The 17,815-nt window shown below is 43.6% G+C and overlaps 2 protein-coding genes across 2 annotated transcripts in view; both read left to right on the top strand.

The window, feature by feature from the left end:
• The first annotated feature begins 136 nt into the window (after positions 1 to 136).
• inip (ints3 and nabp interacting protein) lies at positions 137 to 1,973 on the top strand. The gene is made up of 4 exons (XM_086135238.1): positions 137 to 302; positions 1,025 to 1,121; positions 1,395 to 1,482; positions 1,571 to 1,973. The coding sequence occupies exons 1-4, from the start codon at positions 278 to 280 to the stop codon at positions 1,667 to 1,669; spliced, it is 309 nt and encodes a 102-aa protein (XP_085991364.1). The 5' UTR covers positions 137 to 277; the 3' UTR covers positions 1,670 to 1,973.
• An 872-nt stretch (positions 1,974 to 2,845) lies between these two features.
• LOC147192069 (5-hydroxytryptamine receptor 4) overlaps positions 2,846 to 17,815 on the top strand; it is a 35,837-nt gene continuing 20,867 nt past the window's right edge. Inside the window, exons 1-6 of the mRNA XM_086135708.1 lie at positions 2,846 to 2,962; positions 11,821 to 11,905; positions 12,089 to 12,262; positions 12,556 to 12,756; positions 12,839 to 12,992; positions 15,604 to 16,271. Coding sequence (XP_085991834.1) covers positions 11,883 to 11,905; positions 12,089 to 12,262; positions 12,556 to 12,756; positions 12,839 to 12,992; positions 15,604 to 16,271 — 1,220 coding nt within the window. The 5' untranslated portion in view covers positions 2,846 to 2,962; positions 11,821 to 11,882. The remainder of the gene's footprint in view (positions 2,963 to 11,820; positions 11,906 to 12,088; positions 12,263 to 12,555; positions 12,757 to 12,838; positions 12,993 to 15,603; positions 16,272 to 17,815) is intronic.

Below are 17,815 nucleotides of genomic sequence, written 5' to 3'. Positions count from 1 at the left end.
CATTTTGATGTACATTACTTTTATGTTGTTTTGCAATGTATATTTGGTACCGTTATAAGTATACATTAATGTAAATGATTGTTTTTCTTAATTTTGTAAAATGATTTACCGTTTGCCCCATTTTGTTCAGGCATTAGCACAAACACCTCACTCGGGCGCATCTTCGGCGTGTTGTCATACACGAGTAGGAGCGCCGGGTCGACAGGGGGAAACGACCACTTATATTCACTGGTATACGGTTATTAACTTTATTTGTCGTTGTTTTGTCATCGGCAACATGTCTGCTAATCCTTCGGGGCCAGGTAAATTTACCGTTTTTGTGAAAACTACGTTTTAGCGCTTTGTCTTTCCGTAGCCTCGCTTCGCGGTGTAGGGTAATTATCTTGACCTTTCTGCTCGTGTAACTGATCTCAGTGAAATCTTTAAGCAGGCGGCAAATCATCTGCAAATGTTTCGTGAGCTGGTGAAAATTATTTGTATTGTATACTAAAGAACTATACTTGATGAAAATGCTAACATTGTGCGCTACGACCAAAATGTTCGGGTTCATCTGGTCACTAATGCACCAACACATGACTAACTTCCCAAAACAGCGAGGCTTTGCACATCATCGGTGATGTCATTTTCATATAACGGATCATGCATTAATACGCGTTCGTAAATTACTTCCTCGGACCAAAATGTCCCAACGCTAATGTGATAGAACATTATGTTGTAGTGGTGTAATTGGAGATTTGTGAAAACGTTTCAGAAGTCTCCACTTGCACCACAGAAAGTCACTGGATTCATTGCTTATGGTTGTGAAAGCCGTACCCCGTATCTGCAGAAGACAGAACCAAGTGAGGCCACATATACTTGACTTTTAAGATTTAAAAGTGTAGGTTTAATAGTCTGTGCGCGGCATGCTTTAAATAATTGTGGATGTTGTAAATTTCTCAATTTGCCTTGGAGTGCTCTTTGTTTATGAGTGATGCTCACTGGTGCTGATTTGCCTTCCTTAGTTGTGTTCCTTTACTCCACACAGGCTTCCAGAACAAGGCCCGAGTACAAATCCTGGCCGAGCTGGAGAAAGAAAGGGAGCGCTTAATGCAGAATCAGACTGTGAGCACTCCAGGAGCCAGGTAGCGCGACCGTTCCCAACAACTCGCAACCGAGGATATTTTACTGCAGTATTTAGTGCTTGAAGTCCAAATGGATCAGGAAATGGGTCTTGGTTGGTAGTGAAGCATTTCAAGATTTCCAAAATGCATTAAATAAGTACGCCTACACAAATGACTCCAGTTGGCATTTTCTGTGTTGACCATAACGGTAATAATTAAGGATCCACTGGCAGGGATTTGATAATCGTCTGTAAGACTCCACTGATAAGATGCTCTCTTCCATTAATTTCACAGCATCCCAATAGCCCGTCACAGCATGAAAGACTTCCGGGATAGCGCTGAACAGCAGCACATTGTTGCCCAGCAGAAAGCTGCCTTGCAGGTCAAACATTAGGAAGCTCTCACACGAAAAGCTGAAAGTGTAACCCGGAAGTAGTTTACAATTTGCTTATCTGCGTCTTTTCCCGCAGCACGCACACGCACACTCGTCAGGCTTCTTCATCACTCAGGATTCGTCATTCGGCAACCTCATCCTCCCTGTGCTTCCTCGCCTGGAGCCCGAGTCGTGACCGTTGGCCACAACGCGGACGCACGTGAACCACGTCTCACTTCCAAGTTTCCTCTTTGGGTCTTTATCCTGACACTGATCTCTGGGAAGTTGGAATCCGTTGCAGTTATTTTGAAAAAAAAAACAACACAAAAAGTTCCTTTCGACATGTTTTAACACTGATTTTATTCTTGTATACTGTGTATGCAAATATGTGACACCTTTTATTGGCACGATTCACATGATTTCCAAATTTAGGGCTCATTTCCTCCATCTTCTTTTAATTGTTTGTCATGCTGTTTGGAAAATAAAATATTCATACTCAATTGACTGAGTTTGTTGATTTAAAAAAGATGAGCAGAGGTGTTGGGTTCGATTCCGGCTTCCTGTGTGGAGTTTGCATGTTCTCTCCGTGCCTGCATGGGTTTTCTTCGAGTACTCAATTTTCCTCCCATATTACCAAAAATAAACATGCATGGAAGGTTACTGGGACACTCTAAATTGTCTCTTCGTGTGATTGTGAGCGCCAATGATTGTTTGTCTATGTGTGCCCTGTGATTGGCTGGCAACCAGTTCAGGGTGTCCCCCGCCTACTGCCCGAAGACCTCTGGGATAGGCTCCAGTACGCCCGCGATCCTCGTGAGGATAAATAAACAGGTTTGAGGATGGATGGCTTGCCCATCAAGACCAACAACAACAGCTTACTTGAATTTAAAAAGTGATTTCCGGTGTAGTTTGACCTGATAAACACTGCTCAGTTGTGTTTGTTTAAATCTACAAAATGGAAAATGTCAAGTAAAGGGTTTTGTAAAACCTATATTAAAAAAGTGCAAGGTGGATAGAGTAGCCTCAAAATTGTATTCCCGCAAGAGGACGACTGCTCTTTTATTGTCCAGTTTTTAAGCACACTGTTACTTTTTAAACAGCGTAATTTCACAGTACACGTACACTAATATTAATTAGCCTCTCATTCTACTGTATTTTAATGTTGGGCAGAAGGGTGGCACTTAAAGCTAATTTTTTTTTTTGTTTGTTTTGTTTTTAAGGTGGTCAAGTTTGTCAACCACTGCATCTGGTCATAGCTGTAAATAACCACTAGAGAGCAGCATCGGGCTCACCTCAGTCCGTCCGCCCCACGCCTCCATACCCCCCCCCCCCCCTTTCATTTTGATGACATTTTTCTGTCCTAGTCTCTCTCTTTCTCTGGCAAGAGTCAGTCCTTCGCCGGTTTGCCGGTTGTGGATGATCCAGCTGGAGTAGGAGAGCATCACAACACAACTGGATGGGAAGAAAGGAGGCGAGGTGCCTGACACAGGTGAGTGACTGACCTGACATTCTTTATGCGGACGAGGGTTGGGGTGTGTGTGTGTGGGGGGGGGGTCAACTTAAGAAGCATGTGCAGAGAAAGAAAAAGTCATTCATTTACAAAGCAGTCTTTAAGTCTGCATTCGGAAGAGAAGTTCAGTGTCGTCTCTCAATCAACTTCCAACGTTTCTACCGGTGCTCTGTCCACTCTTGTACATATTATTGGTGTCTGTTTTACATTTTTTTGTGCAACATTGTCCTATTTGTTGCTTATTGATGCCCCACAGTAGTGATGGACATATCTTGTCATTTAAATTATCATCACATGTGATGATCACAAATGTGAAGCAAAGATGCTTTCCAATCAGACAAGAAGTATGCTCTATATTTGTCATGCAGGTGGTAGACAGCTCCGAAAAGAACAAAGTGCAGTGGTGCACACGAGAAGAGATTAATGGGCTCCAAGCAGAGCCGGTTTCATAAAAAAAGTGGAAAGGCTTTTCAGTTTTATATGGGGCTCGCCTTCATAAAGTTGTCCCCGCATGGCGTGCTTGAACTGAAGGTGACCTTTTTTTGGGCTTACCTATGTTCTAGAATTCTTTTAGTAGATGTTTGTATTGGTTAGCATGTACACAACAGGGTGATTGTGAAACGAAATGAGTATCTCTCTTTTTCAGAAAAATTACTTGTCAGTTTTGTTTGGGGTTTTTTGGTCTCCCAAATGCCCTGTCAAGTTGCATCATCCGATGCCGATCATTTGATTCTCGCTGCGACCCCCGTTATGCTCATGCAAAGCAAGCGCGAGCAGTATTTACAATCACACGAGATGCTGGCATTCTGCATGCTTCTGGTGAGGAAGTATCGAGCAAAGGGTTGTAAAAGAAAATGCAAAAGTTCAGGATAGGTCCCATAAAGGCACAGATGGCATGAGAACCAAGCACGAGGTTGTAACATTGAAATGATGTAACTCTCAATTCAGAAAAGCACACATGAAAGTGCCCGTGAAAAGTAAATGATGACCATGTCGGAGTCGCTAAATAATGTTAATTGCCTGATTTTACACGTTAATTTAAGATAACGGCATCCTTTAAACCGGCGCAAAAGACTTTGTGTGTGTGTATGTGTGTGGCTAATGTTTAAAGAAAAAAATAAATCAAGTAATTCTCCATAGGTGTGAATGTGAGTGTGAATGGCTATTTTTCGAACATTCAACGTGATTGGCTCACAATCTGTCCAGTGTAAACGTGTTTTGAACCAAATGGACGTTTCGTCTGTTTTCTAAAGAGCTTTCTTATTTTGACCATTGCCAAGGTCCCCTTGAGCAAGGTACTAAACCCCCCTCCGGCGAATCGATGAGGTCTGCCATCTGTCCTTAGGTCACGTCATTCTTAGTTGCCTCGTGACATCATTTCTGAGGCGTGTTGTGTCAGTATGCTGTAAAGTTCCAAATTATTATGCTACTGATGTTTCGCGAAACACTAAATGAATCCGCGGGTTGGAGTTTATGACACCAAGTCGCCTCGGTGTTATCCATGCAGCGACAACGAGACGTGCACGCACTCGCGGCCAACTACGTGGTGCTCTAAAGCGGCCACGCCGATGCACTATCCAAAGGAAAGATGCATTTCCGGGTTGTAGGCATAGCTAGCTAGCTAAATGCTTGTCCCAACTGCAACAGTGAACCACTGATGCAATTCACTCAACCCAAGTGCGTCTCTGGGGCGCTTTTTAGCCTTGCCCCAAAAATGCGGAACACCGTAATGGTGAAAAACAGTTTACCGCAACATCTCCACAATTATTGTACGTCTTTGGCCATAGTTATTAATATTTTCAGCAATTATCTTCAAAAGTGAATATGTTTCGCCCCCCCCCCCCAAAAAAAAACATTAAAAAATGCAAATATTGCTGCATGGAGTGGAGCTTAATATTTCACCACTAACCTGAAAGAAATGTGTGTGTTTTTTTTAATATTCACACAAATAATAAATGCTTCCCTCAAATAAGACAATTGTCATTTTCCACGATTCATTTTAAGAGGCAACACAGCAATTCTTGTAAAATACATCGCGCTAATTTAAGATAAGAGATAAGAGAGAAACCTTTATTAGTCTCGCAATGGAGAAATTCCCAATTCACAGCAGCAAAATTATGAAAGGAAGAAGTAGAACAACAAAATATAGGAGCTGCTGGAAAGGCAGCCACTCTCGCGGCGCCATTTTGAAGTCAAAATAACAAAAATAACACAACACAACACATAGGACACAGACAGTCGTGCAATCTTCACCACTTTTCTGCATACACTTTGTTGTCTGAAGCAGTTATAGATGAAAGAGGAGAGGATCAAAGTGTCCTTTCACCAGTGGATCAGAGACGTCATGCTGAAAATGTGCACACGTCTGCTACAAGCTAAGTAAGGAAAGCAAACACGAAGCTGTAGCGTCCATTGACGAAAAGAGATCCGTTCACTTCTCCTGTCCCACGTAATCCGCTTCAAACTCCAAGCCGCGACTCCCAGTTCCAAATCCGCATCGGCGCTCCGCGCTAACGCTCCTTTCTTCTCATCGTCGGCTCCTCAAGCCTTACATCCATCCAGACGCAGACTGTTCAACAGCACCGATCTCTCCGCTGAACAAAGCGGGGCTGTGAAAAATGCTGCCCATTCCAGGCGCAAGACACAAGCGCCCCGGGACTGTCCAGCAACGACAGTCAAATGGCGCCGACATTCTTCCCAGTCAAAAACAGTGCTGGTATACCCATGCTGCCGAGAAGGCGCACCACCAAGCACAGAGTCTCCTCCTTGATGAATGTTGTGGCCAAAAAATGCTGAAAAAAGTCCACATCATTTCCACACGACGTAACAACAAACACAAAGTGACAAAACAAACACAAAAGCAACAAAAAAAAAAGCAAGGCTCATGAGAGCACTTGCTGACGGCTGCCTACTCGGGCGCCATCTTGACTTCAAAGTAGCACATGCCAGGATTGGAATAAAAACAATTAGAAAACGAGTAGAGTAGCATAGAGTTTGTACGTGTTGTCAGTCTTACCGTACTGGCGTGAGAAATGTGTGTATTTTTCATCTGTTCGGTTGACTTTCTGGGTGTGTCTACATGTTGTAATTATTTGATCAAACAAAAACAATCTATTCCTTTCACCACCTTAGGCTGGGGCAAGCAGTGAAGTTTGCTTTGCACCTAATTAGCAAAATGGGCTCAATTGCACGCATTCAAATGCCGCTAGCCGGAATAAATACCGGTGAAGAACAATATACTAGCATCGGTATGAGGAAATGGTGCTTTGTGTTGGTTGAACTTGCACGCACAGATATTCCTTGGAAAACGGTCATAAGGCACTTGTGGGCTCGGTTGTCAAAGAGTCCAGGAGCATCGCAACTGTCCAGCTACAACTTTGATATGTTTTGAGATCTTACTGCCATACTTGGATTTCGATTGATTTGTCCAGTGGGCTGCTCGCTGATTTCCTCGATACGGTTTAGGTCTGGGGATTGACTTTGCCTCAAAATGTACACATTACTTTTTACTCACGTAGAAGGTTAATTTTGGTCTTCCCAGGTGATGTCGACTTTTGACCACGACTTTGCCCCGATGAGACCAACCTAAAATGGGCGATGACTGAATGTTTTACTCCCCGCAGTGTGCATTCGTGTCTTCATTATTTTCCAGTCATTCCGAGCCCCATCCAGCGTGGCGGTCAGCGTCATGTGACGAGCTCTGCACGCTCGATTAGCCCTCTCACTTGACATTTCACCTTCAGCCTTGCTACTTTACTCACCAGACATGCTCCTTTTCACCGCGGGGGCGTTTCATGATGCTCCATTTATGCATGTGTAACAGAGAAGAGCGATATTCGCATGCACGTTCATGACTACACTGTGGCGAAGGCAGGGAAAAGTTCACCCTCCCAAACGAAAAGCGACCCTATGAATATTCAGTACGGTATAGTCACTTTTGCGACCACTTGATTCAAAAGAAGTTTTCAAAGATGTTTTCTTTTTCAGAATTTACAGATTTAAAAGTATTTCAAGATACGGCTTCTGTTTCGCCTCTTTAAAAAAAAAAATAGACGCTAACTTACCGCGATGACGTTTACGAGTGACGGTTAGTTTTGCTGGGTATGATTGCAAACGGGATTTCGTAATGAACACGTTTTTAGACGTTTTTCCAACGTCTTGAAATCGTCACTGTCTGATCATTTTAGTGTGTGACAGCTTGAATGCGTGTTCGCCCACCAAGTCCAGGTGGAGTTTTACAGAAGTGAATCAGAATGGATATTTCGGTCCCCCAAAATTCAGCGTAATTGTCCCCAATTAAGTCTCTGGCTTTTGACGCATCGGCTTTAAAAATATTCTTATTGCCTTCTTCTGCCTCTACCAGCAGTACTCGCATAACACCGTTTGAATATCTCAAGAATTGGTTTGAATCAATGACCAAAAATGCTGAAAATGGATGTGTTTTACAGCTCACTGCGTTCGTGGCAATTTAGAGCAAATGGAGGAAAAGAGCGAACAATCTGCCGGATGCCATTTTCTCTTTGCTTTGACAATGCCAAAGCAAAGAGAAAATGGTCAAAATGCTCCATTTTCACCGACCCAGTCAGTCAAATAAGATGGGTTGCATTGCTCAGGAAGTGGTCAAACAAATCCATTTGCACAGGAAATTGTTTCACAGCCATATCTTTGCTCACATTTTCAGCTTGTCCAAAAATGTGTTTGTTCTGTGGCTATTAATAGGAATCAGTTAAGATTTGAGGAGTTTCTATTCAATCAATCTCTCTGTTTGGAACTCTGTCTGCTTGCAATTTGAGCTTCGGGTAAAGAGTGTTGCTTTCTCACTGATCCTTTTTTTTCTTCATTCATGAATATTAACGTAGTCTGGTCTGACCTTGTTTGGGTACGCTTACTATTGAATGAGTAAACATTCGTTGGCGCTGCACACTCATAACAGTAAAATGAAGCAATTATGTTCACGTCACGTTGAGCGTTCTCGCTGATACTTATTTCAAAAGACAAGGCTGACATTTTCTTGCGCCAGCTCAATAAAATGCTGCAAGTGTACTTACAATTGTGGCCAGTGAGTATATAATTCCACCTGTGTCACTAGAGCTGCTTGCTACACTGGCCTCACACGGCTGTCTAAAATCGGCACAGCAACGCGATCGGAATGAGAGGAACAAAACCGTAGTTAATGGATCACAATTTTGACTGGTTTAATTTTAGCAGATGCCAAGATTAGCTTTGAGATTTATAGCCCAGGGAACATTCAGTGAATTGCGTTTCAGAAAATCCCGGCCCTCCGGAGAACGCAATCCGTTGTATAGCCTCACTGGGAGGGAGGGGGAAAAAAATCGCAAATATCTTTCTATATGACAGCTGCCAAATATGGTCTTTAGGCAGACTAAAGTGTCTCCAAATGCTGCCTGCTTGTTCCACGGGCATTAACTGTCCTGTTTGCGCATCATACGCTGCATCTACGGAGCTTATGTGGGCTCGCTCTCTCTCTCTCTCACACACACACACACACACACACACGACCCTCCTGCGCCCTCCATCCTTGGCTCGTAAGCTGTGTTTTTGATTTGAAATCTATTTCTCCTGCCAGCTGTGGACCTTTGCGTCCGGTAATAAATATATTCCCTGCAGAACCTCCGCGGAATATCTGTCCTGGCCGATATAGGGCCATTGTCCACTGAGGATTGAGCGCTTTATGCACGTTCCTGTCTGGTGGGGGGTGGGGGGGGTCTTTGCAGTCACCAATGTTGTTCCAAACAAACCACAAACCATGTTTTGTTTTTGTGTTAACACAGATCAAGCGCTCTATTTTCATTTTTATTTTTTGGGCTTTTGACTCAGAATGAGATTTTTAGTTTGACTGTTTTTGTGCTTTGGACTGTCTTTGTCATTCATGTCATGTTTTGTTGGTGGTTGTTGTATGGATTATTGTTTATGCCGCGTACAGCAATATGTATACAGTGATCCTCGCTCTAACGCAGTTCAATTTCCGCGGCTTCGCTGTTTCACGGATTTTTCTTAGGGCAGTTTTTAATGCTTTTAACCCTTTAAATCAGAACACGTCGGCAGCGCCGCGTGTTGACAGTACAGTATTTCCGAAAACTATTATAGTTATTTGTTGAAAACGTTTTTTGTTTTTTTTTTTGTAATTGGGCCTGAAAACAGGTTTTGGTCTTTGATTTCATTGTATATATAGTTAAGTATTGTATAATAACTGTCAAAAAATAAAGTTCACTACTTCACGTATTTCACTTATCACTGGTTCTTTTTGGAACGTAACCCCCATGATAAACGAATAATTACTGTGGTTGTTTGAAAGTGTTTGAAAAAAACAGTTGAGTTGAGTTAGATTGTGTTGCTACTCTTCTGCAAGTTTGTTCGTGACAGTGTATTTGTATTTAACTCTTTGAGGGACAGTGGTTACTAGAGTGGACGGCTTATCATGTTATCAGGCTACAGGGTGCATGAAAGGGTTAAGTACTGACTTAACTCATTCACTCCCAAAGACGTTTTTAAACGTCTTTTCAGACTTGGTCTAGAATTGGCTGGTACTGAATGAGTTAAGAATGTGAGCCAATCACAACCATGTTCCATTAAGATGGAATAGTATTATTTATCACCGTGAGCCAATTTGTTATTTCATTATTATTATTATTTTTAATGGGCTTATATGCATTGAGTGCTCCTCTCGTTTTGTCTCAACTGGTATATTTTCTCTCAATATAAAAATGTGGATGGAACATGCAACTCACAGTGGCGTCGACAGCGCCAGCACGCAGTTTTTTTTTCCTCATGTTGACTCCACTGAACCTGCAGCTGCTTGATGACTAATTGTACTTTGCAATTTGTCGCATTGACAGGGGGTTCAATTTTGCCCTAAATAATGCAGTGGTTGAACGGCATCGCTGTTAATCAAAGGTGCAGCGGTCAGGAAATGATTGTTGAAGAAGCCCTGCCTTGCTTTCTTGCTTTCTTTCTCTCTTTCGTTCTTTCCCTCCTCTCCTCATGCACGCCACTTTTGTGTCGGTCACACGTAACACAAGAAACGATGAGCTGTGAAAAGACACCTCCATCTCTGACCATCCCACGAGAAATCTCACTTTCTTCTTCTCGTCATTCTCCAGCACACACGTATTTTTTAACGTGTTTTTTTTTCCCTTTCACGCTTGATGCCATGTGGAAATTGAAGGCAATGATACAACGGCTGAGTATGAGAGTCCAGTGATTTCTGATCAAAAGCCAAGAAAGAATTGTGGGCCCCCCCCCACCTCCTCCATGTAGCAAAGCTTAAATAGAGCAAAGATAGATAAAGTGACTCATGAAAGTTGAAAGCCTTCCAGCGTAACACGGTGGGGGGGGTGGTGAAATGATGCTTGTAAATGGTGCTCTATCTGCAGGAAGTCGGTACTCACAGGATCACCGTCTGTCACTTTGAGGAGCATTTTGTTGACACTTGAGCGCGATAACGCCTCACTAGGATCATAAAGAAAAGACACATATGAAGTCACTCGGCACTTAAAGCCGATAAGGCGGATGAACAAACCCCTTTGTTACTCCCAAAATTAAATTGGAGCACTGGGCCAAAACTCAGCTTGAGGACAAAATCCTGCTTTATAACAATTTGGGACACAAATTGGGATGTGAATAACGCCAAATCACTTCATTCAGGGTGTGCACTGTGCAGGATCTGATTATCTTGTTCTGTTGACTGTGAGTGTGTGTGTGTGTGTGTGTGTGTGTGTGTGTGTGTGTGTGTGTGTGTGTGTGTGTGTGTGTGTGTGTGCAAGCATGATTCCAAGTCGCTCACGTTTTAGTACTTCCTCATTCTTTCTGTGAGGTGTAACCTACTGTAGTTAGTCAAAAGACGACTTGATGGAAACTGAAGAGGAAACACTGACATGAAGCTCATCTGTTGGGGTGAAGGTCACACAATAAAATTGTGATCAATTACCTTTCGTCATTCTTTTCTTTCTTTCTTCATCTAATTACTCCCATATATTTAAAGGGAAAAAAAGCAGAAATTAAACTGTTTCAAATGATATGTCAGAAATTCAGTCTTTCTGGTGATAATTTTAAAACGTAATTTTCCCGATTGATATTTTGATTGACTGTCATAAAGAAGTATGACCGGAAATATATTTATCATGATTCTACTTTGCCAGTAGTGTAGAACAAGATTAATGACCTTATTAAGGTACATGAGAGAGTCAAAAATATTGAATTATTCTTTGTTGTGGTTGGTTTATTTGACATATTCACACACTTGTGATTGTTCATAAACATCAACAAAATGTTGCAATTTGTGTCATGGAATTTGGAATCGGTCAATCGACTGGATGGTGCTAGTGTAGCTAATAATACGGAAAATGAGTGTATAAGTACACTCACGTTGTGTAAAATTATCCATCCATCCATTTTCTGAACCGCTTTATCCTCACAAAGGTCGCGGGGGCCTGCTGGAGCCTCTTCCAGGTGTCTTTGGGCAGTAGGCGGGGGACACCCTGAACTGGTTGCCAGGCAATCGCAGGGCACACAGAGATGAACAACCATCCACGCTCACACTCACACCTGGGGGCAATTTAGAGTTTTCCATTAACCTGCCATGCATGTTTTTGGAATGTGGGAGGAAACCGGAGTACCCGGAGAAAACCCACGCAGGCACCGGGAGAACATGCAAACTCCACACAGGGAAAAAAAACAACCTACCATTAGCTTTGCTTTGCAAAGACCACCTAACACACAGATGGATTTGTGATGGAGGCCTGCATAATATATCAAACATGGAACAACCCCAGCATGCAGTTGATTAATAGTTCCGGTACATCTCGTGTTTTTGACAGCTGGTCAGGAGAATGGGGTGAAGAGGATTGTCCTCAGCTGACCTCGAGGCAGATGACCCGGGATGGACACAGCGTCACCTCCACTGTAAGTGCCGAGTTGACATAAAACATAAAGCTCTGCTCCCGCAACCCCCCAGTTCCGCTCGGTAACGGCATCCTGATATGGATTTTGAAAAGCAAAACTTCATATTTACGTTATGCTTCCTAATACCGCTGTGAGGGAATTCACAGTGTGAACTCACCATTGGTTGATTTTCCTTTTGGGCAGTTTGAAGGGCGACGCGACAAATACGGACCATCAACAACCAGAACGAGAGCAGCAGGAGTTCCTGAGGTCATTGGAGAACATCCTGCTCACCATTGCGCTGTCCCTCATAATCATCATGACGGTGTTTGGCAACCTCCTGGTCATGGTGGCGCTCTGCAAGGACCGACATCTACGGTGAGACTTGTATTATTATTATTTTTTTGTCTGTTTCAATTGGTTGTTCTGTGTATCCACTGAGAATGTCTCTAAACACAATAGCGTGAACAAATCCGACCCAACCCTTGGACCAGACCAGTGTCAGTGAGCAGTTAGCTTAGCTTGTTTTATTTCTTCTTCTCCTATGACTTTTATTCTTCTTCTTTGTATGTTTTGGTAGTCAGGATACCTTTAAGAAGTTAAAAACTGGTCAGCGTCCTCAAGGCAAGCTGCCATCCTATCATTTTTTTCTCTTCCTTGTCACACCTCAGGAAGAAAAAGACCAACTACTTTATTGTGTCACTGGCCTTTGCTGACTTGCTGGTGGCGCTGGTCGTGATGCCCTTTGCGGCCATCGAACTGACCACCGGCGTGTGGAAATACGGCGAGATTTTCTGTCTTGTGCGGACGTCGCTGGACGTCCTCTTGACCACCGCATCCATCTTGCATCTCTGCTGCATCGCACTGGACAGGTTTGTTTGTTTGTGTTTTTTTGGGTGTCAACGAATGGAAAAAAATAGGTCAGCCATCATTGGGCGTGTGCGCGTATTGCAGGTATTACGCTATCTGCTGTCAGCCGCTTGTGTACCGACACAAGATGACCCCTCTGCGAGTGGCGGTGATGCTCGGTGGCTGCTGGCTCATCCCCACATTCATTTCCTTCCTCCCTATCATGCAAAGCTGGAACGCCATTGGCATCGAGGATATAGTAAGTCCTCACTCACTCGGCACGGTGGCAGTGGACGAGGTAAACGACTCACAGAGAGAAAAAAAAAATCATCCCGGTCCAAGGTCAACTAAAGATAGAGTGGCGAAGAGTCGGTATATCCTCCTTAAAGAGGAAGATGTTCTTTCGGCGAGGACAAACGGAACATAAAGCTCCGTAGCCTCACGTTGCGTGATTTCTCATAACATTTTCAATCCCTCCAACAATGACACAGTAATGCAGTGATCACAAAACAATTTTGTCCTCAGCAGAGGCTCACCGGCTGCGAGCAATGACAGCACTTGAGCAGACGATTTCTGCAGGTCCGCTTGTGTTTTGCGGGCCAGGTTGTTTCGGAGCTACATTGAAAGGAGCCACACAAATCCCAGAGGGGGGCGGGGGCTGGACTTATTCATTCAGCCACGTTTGATGAAATACATGTCTCTTTTGCTCTTTCCCTAAGCCACAGGCTGCTCCCAAACGACGTATATGTCAGGAATACGGTGGACAATTAGATCAGGTATACATATGAACGGCGTTAGAATTTGGAATTCAGGTTGTTAAAACTCATTCAGTACCAGCCAATTGTGGACCAAGTCTGAAAAGACGTTTAAATACGTCTTTGGGAGTGAATGAGTTAAATGCCAAACCAATTGTGCACTTTTGCTATAAAGGAAGACACAAATGGTCGGAACTACTGGTATTGTTAGTTGCAGTAACAAGTACAAACTGTTTACAACATACGATCCATCCATCCGTTTTCAACTGCGCTTATCGTGAACAGGGTCGCGGGGAGTTGCTGGAGCTAGCAACTTCGGGCGGAAGGCAGACTAAACCCTGAACTGGGAGCCAGTCAGTCGCAGGGCACATATTGAGACAAACGACCATTCACACCCACATCCACACCGTCACTGAAGTGGCAACCGATCCCATGCTGCACACCCACAAGTCCGCTGAGTGTAACGCCACGCCATCGGCGATTCAAAATGCTATCATGCGAAAGGAAAATGCAAGGATTCAACCATTGCCAAATATTAAAGTTGCATGCACCGGAGAGGTCTGATTTATGAATACATCAGAACCAAAGGCCGACCGTACTTCACCACACGCTGAGATTTGTGGCTGGCAAATTTCACTTTTTGGCTCGAGCGCACCCACAGAATGGAAAAGATGTGCAGACGTTTCACCTTTACTTTCTGAGGACACGGTGTACCTTTGTGAGCTAACGTCCGTGGAGATAAGATCACAACGAACCTTTTTTGGGTAAGACGCGGTGTTTCAAAAGGGCGGAAAATTTCCAGTTAATTCCAGTAAACATTCCGGAAACATCCAATCCGCAGTTCAGCAGGGGGAATTTTGCTAATAATTCCAAGTTGGTCAATTTCCATGGAATCGAATAGGAATGTGTGGAAATGAAAGCAATCTATCTCTCAATTCGAATAGGAATATTTTGTTCTATCATGAGCAAATTTGTATGTTGAATTGAGCTAAGTTCATTCATTCGACAGAAGTTTAATTCATTGCATGGTATATGGCCTCACTAACACTTTTTTTTATTGTCCCAAATGTGAATTCCACATAATATGCTCAACCGTTTATTACCTTCATCTCTCACTCAAGGTTACTGATGGGATAAGCTCGATAGAAAACGGATAGACGGATAGTCAGCAGTATTGGGCCTTGCATACGTTAGCCGGGGCCACCAGTGGGGACAAGCCCAACCTAATCCACCTCTAAATACTGCCACTGTTGTGTTGCAATCATAGACAATACTAGACAATAAAGAAATGTACAGTAATCCTTCATTTATCGCGGTTAATGGGGACCAAAACCACCTGCGATAAACGAAAATTCGCGAAGTAGCGACCCCCCCCATATAGGTACAGTACATGTACATAATAATTATAAGGCCAAATTTAATGGTATACATGCATGTAGAAGTAAATTTTGAAGTAATTAACATGACTTAATGCTGTATACTAATAGATTTAAACATGTATAAGTTAGGTTAGTTTATGAATAACACAATACAGTAAATATATATATATATTTTTTTAAGTCCCCAAAAAATCCGCAAACGGTCCGCGAGAAGCTGCGGAAGTCAGCAAAACAACAGCGAGTCACATAGAGCAACATATACAGTACTGTTCTACATGTATGTATGAATATGTTTGAAAAAATCCGCAATGCACTGAAGGCACGGTAAACAAACCGCGAAATAGCGAGGGATCACTGTGACGGCATACAACTGAAGACAAAACATCGACTTCATAAAATGTATCTGATTGATTTTGTGTAGCCACTCGATGAAAGAAATTGGAGTAAATTCAACACGTTTTTTTTTTGTCTGTGGAGTTGAAATTACGTAGGCCAGCACTGGTGATTAGACTGACACGGAAGCACATTGTGGTCGAATTCCGAGTGGACACAAAAAATAAAAATAAAAATTAACATCCACATACCCGCTCTGGGAGGAGTGTAGGTGCTCGCGCACAGCTGACTGATGCATATATATGTATATATGGTGAATACCACAATATTTGGGAAGTAATGAGAGTTCACGTGAAGACCGGCCCCATGCTTGTCCTGCATGATATTTTCTCTTTTCATCCAGATAGAAGAGAGGCGGATCTCACCAGGTGGCTCCAACGAGACGAGCTGCGTGTTTCTGGTCAATCGTCCCTACGCTCTCATCTGCTCCACGGTGGCCTTCTACGTGCCGCTAGCCCTCATGGTCCTGGCCTACCAACGCATCTACGTGACCGCCATGAGCCACGTGAAGCAGATCGAGACCCTCCAACGCGCCGGCTCGGCTCCGGCCTTCGGGACGGAGGCCCCCATCGCCACCGCAAGGTCATCCACGTGCTCGGATCAGGCGGAGCACGACCACCTCGGGACAGCCGGAGGAGCGCTCTTCCCGGAGCCGGCTCCCGTAGCCAACAGCCGCATGCGCGTGGAGACAAAGGCGGCAAAGACACTGGCGATCATTATGGGCTGCTTTTGCCTGTGCTGGGCACCGTTCTTCATCACCAATGTGGTGGACCCCTTCATTCACTACTCTGTGCCTTGGCAGTTATGGACAGCATGGCTGTGGCTTGGCTACATCAACTCGGGCCTTAATCCTTTCCTGTACGCCTACCTGAACCGAGCTTTTCGGAGGGCCTTTCTTGTGATTCTTTGTTGCGGGGACGAACGCTTTGTACGGCAGCGGAGCTTGTCCTACGGACCTACCCACAGAGTGTGCTCGCCAACATCCGTCAATGGGACGTCGATGGCATTGAGGTAAAGAGTCCAGTTTCTGTTTACGTTTGACCAATGTCGTGCAAGTCATCCACCTCAGGCTGATGAAAAGCAGGATGAAAAGCTGAAAGAAAACTGCAAATTGTAAAAGCACATTTAGTGGCAAGAAAATAAGCCGCTGATTAAAAAATAATAATAATAATAATTAGGATGAAAACAAAGTAGTGACGCATTAACATTTATTTATTTTTTGCGAGTTTTAAATTTATAAAACCGATCTCAGGTGTCTATGAACTTTTCTCCACAATTGAGGAGAATGGAAACAGAATGCTTCTTCACCTCAGGAATGGTGCTACACCAGGGTTAGGGGCGGTCGGGGGAGGGGCTGGGTGTTTGGGCCCCCATCCGAAACCTGTGTAGCCCCCCGTTAAGCCCTTTCATTTTTTTAATTCGATATTCTAAAATATATTTCCAAATGATTTTCTCAGCCTCCCTATTGGTCAAGCCCCCTATAGGAGCCAATTTAATATTGGTCAATTTTTGTAGTGTGCTCCAAACATGCAATGTTGAGCTAATGTATTTGCATATTTGATCATGTGTGGAGTTTGCATGTTCTCCCCGGGCCTGCGTGGGTTTTCTCCGGGTGCTCCGGTTTCCTCCCACATTCCAAAAACATGCATGGCAGGTTGATTGGACGCGCTAAATTGTCCCTAGGTGTGAGTGTGGGCGTGGATGGTTGTTCGTCTCTGTGTGCCCTGCGATTGGCTGGCAACTGATTCAGGGTGTCCCCCGCCTACTGCCCGAAGACGGCTGGGATAGGCTCCAGCACCCCCCGCGACCCTAGTGAGGATCAAGCGGTTCGGAGAATGGATGGATGGATGGATAGTTCATAATCATCGCCATGATTATTTTACGCATGTATTCGATTTCACTTGTTTAAAATATACAAAGACACTTCATGTAAAAGTAGTCCGTTGTTGGAACTATTTGCTAGCAAGGCATGGCAATGATTATGAACTACAGTCACATGAGGCTCTTGCAGCTAGAGCCTCACGTGACTGGCGAGAGTTTGGAGTTAAGAGGGAGTGAGTTGGACGTCAGCTCATGAGAGAAGTGACACCGTTTTTTTTTTTTTACCAAACTAAACAAAGAAATGGGGCAAAGAAATCCTTTTTTTATGGAACCTTTTGTTGATTAAATAGTTCAGACTAAGTCATTGTCCTGTCATTTGCGTTCAAGACTCAACGTTACTCTGGCCTCAAAGGTGTTTTGTCGTTGTGGAATAACACCAACACCCCCCGAAGAGAAAAAGGCCTGCAGCTGTACCTGCTTGACTTCGTTTGGTTCTGGTCCAGTATGTCATTTCAATGAATAAAATATCAAGTTAGACCCCAGGCAAGGTCCAAGATCAACTTCTTTTGTTCTCTCCTGCATCGTCATCTTTGTATTTATTTAACTTTGAATTGTCTCATGGTCCAAAGACACTTTTGCAATAAGGAGATAATGTCATTCGGGATACATGGGAACAACAGTTAAAATATATTTACAGTACTATGTTTGAATTTTTTTATGCCTACAAAAAGCCA

This window comes from Hippocampus guttulatus, chromosome 17 (assembly GCF_054856545.1).
Source record: "Hippocampus guttulatus isolate MCC_2025c chromosome 17, RoL_Hgut_1.0, whole genome shotgun sequence".
NCBI classification, from domain to species: Eukaryota; Metazoa; Chordata; class Actinopteri; order Syngnathiformes; family Syngnathidae; genus Hippocampus; species Hippocampus guttulatus.
The sequence above is the reverse complement of the archived record's forward strand: the minus strand, read 5'-3'. Positions and strand labels throughout refer to the sequence as shown.